Raw genomic sequence first — 2,071 nt, forward strand, 5'->3', positions numbered from 1 at the left:
CAGAGAGAGAGAGAGAGAGAGAGAGAGAGAGAAGCAGGCTCCCCGCTGAGCAGAGAGCCCGATGCGGGACTCGATCCCAGGACCCCGAGATCATGACCTGAGCCGAAGGCAGCAGCGTAACCCACTGAGCCACCCAGGCGCCCTCATCTCTGTAATTTCAATCTTTAATTTTATGTTTGTAATTATTTAGTTGAGGTTTTTTCAAAGCTCTCAAAGCCCTAAGCGATTGCTCGGTGTTGTTAGGACACGTGATTCTGTTATTTAGCCGACGACAGAATGACTGAATGCAAGTCAGTTGCAAAGAAATTGTTTAAGAATCCATTTATCCTTGAAGTTCTGCTTGACAAGGCACATTGGGTCAAGCCTATCTTTGAGTTAGGAATTTGTGTTCTTCTTGAGAAGATGGACCCATAATTCAGCTGTGCTGGAGTGGGCCCGTATCTCTGGGCTGGCCCCAGAATCGTCTGGGTTGGGCCTGGCCCGGCCCACTCTTCTCTTTGCCGACTCACTCCACAGAGATGACACACGGCCTGATCATCCCTGGAGGACACGCAGGAAAGGGCCCTTCATCCACACAGCCAGCTCTTTTCTGTCATCCCATAAGGAAAGTCAGCCCCTTACTGGGTGAATAAAGCTGAAAATAGAGAAAAATGTAGAGAGTTTTTTTCTTAAACCTAAATGACACAGGCCTGGTTTTTTCCCCCTTTCTTAGGTTCATTGGGCTGCTGATGTTACATTCTTGCAAGACAGACTGAAAGGCGACCATGTGACAGAAATAGGAGTAACATTTCTGAAAAAGCTAGAGGAGAAAAAATACAGACGGAAAAAATGAAGCATTGTGTGGAAAATGCCTCAGGATGGCCAGCTAAGGAGTTAATATTATCTAAACATACAGAGCCATAGAAATTCCCAGTCATTTAATAATAGCATGGGTTGTGAAAGGCTTATATATCAGCCAGAAATTTGAAGTGCAGGGCACTAGGGTTTAAAGCTGTTTTTTTTTTCTTTGCTGATAAAGTATACATTTTCAATCTTATATCCATAAAATTTCATATACAAATAACTCCTTATAAGATAGATACATGAATTCACACATCATATAGTCCATCCTCACAGAGTCCCCTGATTTCTTTTACTTATGGTAATAGGGAAAAAAGCATACCAACTACACAGTTGTATTTATACAATGTATTTATCTATTCTCATTGTATCTATGTATGTATTTATCTATTCTCATTGGAAAAAATAGATGAAATGATACAACATAGAGATCACTATAGACGATTTCTAGATACTGAATATTGCATTCTCTATAGAAACAGTGCCATTTATAACACTTTCCATATTTTTTAATAACTATGGATATGATTTCTCTCATATATTGGCTTGGTTTATCACTTCAGCCTCCTGAAACTACTCTCTCTTGATAATTTGTAATTTACCAAGGCAAGGCTGTTTATTTGCATGCTAATTCTGAAATATTTTTAAATAGTAATTAGTTTTTTGTTTTTGTTTTTTTAAAGATCTTATTTATTTGACAGACAGACATCACAAGTAGGCAGAGAGGCAGCCGGGGTGGGGGGAGGGGAAACAGGCTCCTGCTGAGCAGAGAGCCCAATGCGGGACTCGATCCCAGGACCCTGAGATCATGACCTGAGCTGAAGGCAGAGGCTCAACCCACTGAGCCACCCAGGAGCCCCATAAATAGCATTTAGTTTTAATTCATGTAATTTTTAGATAGTATCAACCAAATGTCTTCCTATTCTCATGAAACATTGCCAATGGTCAGGCTAAGGAAACCCCCAAAATGAGAGGTAAATAATGTTTTTTGAAAATACTTTCTTACCCCAAAGCTTATTCAGTTAGAATTTTTGCTGTCATTTTTATTCTCCAAAAAAAACCTTACAAAACAAGCTTTGTCTGTGACCAGAACATACTTAAATTTCGAAATGTACTGGATTAAATAAACGATAATCTTTACCAAATCATCAGCACACACAGGTGACCTCTATGCGGTCCAGAATCTACTGTGCTCTGCAGAGAACTGAAATTCCAAGTTACAAGTAGTGTG

General features: G+C 40.0%; 1 protein-coding gene across 1 annotated transcript in view; it reads left to right on the forward strand.

Annotated features, from left to right (window-relative positions):
* Window positions 1–832, forward strand: part of LOC111158231 (trafficking protein particle complex 3 like) — a 67,427-nt gene extending 66,595 nt beyond the window's left edge. Inside the window, 1 exon segment of the mRNA XM_022520153.1 lies at window positions 713–832. Within this exon segment, the coding sequence (XP_022375861.1) occupies window positions 713–832 (120 nt within the window).
* The last annotated feature ends 1,239 nt before the right edge of the window (window positions 833–2,071 follow it).

This window comes from Enhydra lutris, unplaced genomic scaffold, assembly GCF_002288905.1.
Source record: "Enhydra lutris kenyoni isolate GAN:26980312 unplaced genomic scaffold, ASM228890v2 scaffoldscaffold58, whole genome shotgun sequence".
In the NCBI taxonomy this organism is placed as follows: Eukaryota; Metazoa; Chordata; class Mammalia; order Carnivora; family Mustelidae; genus Enhydra; species Enhydra lutris.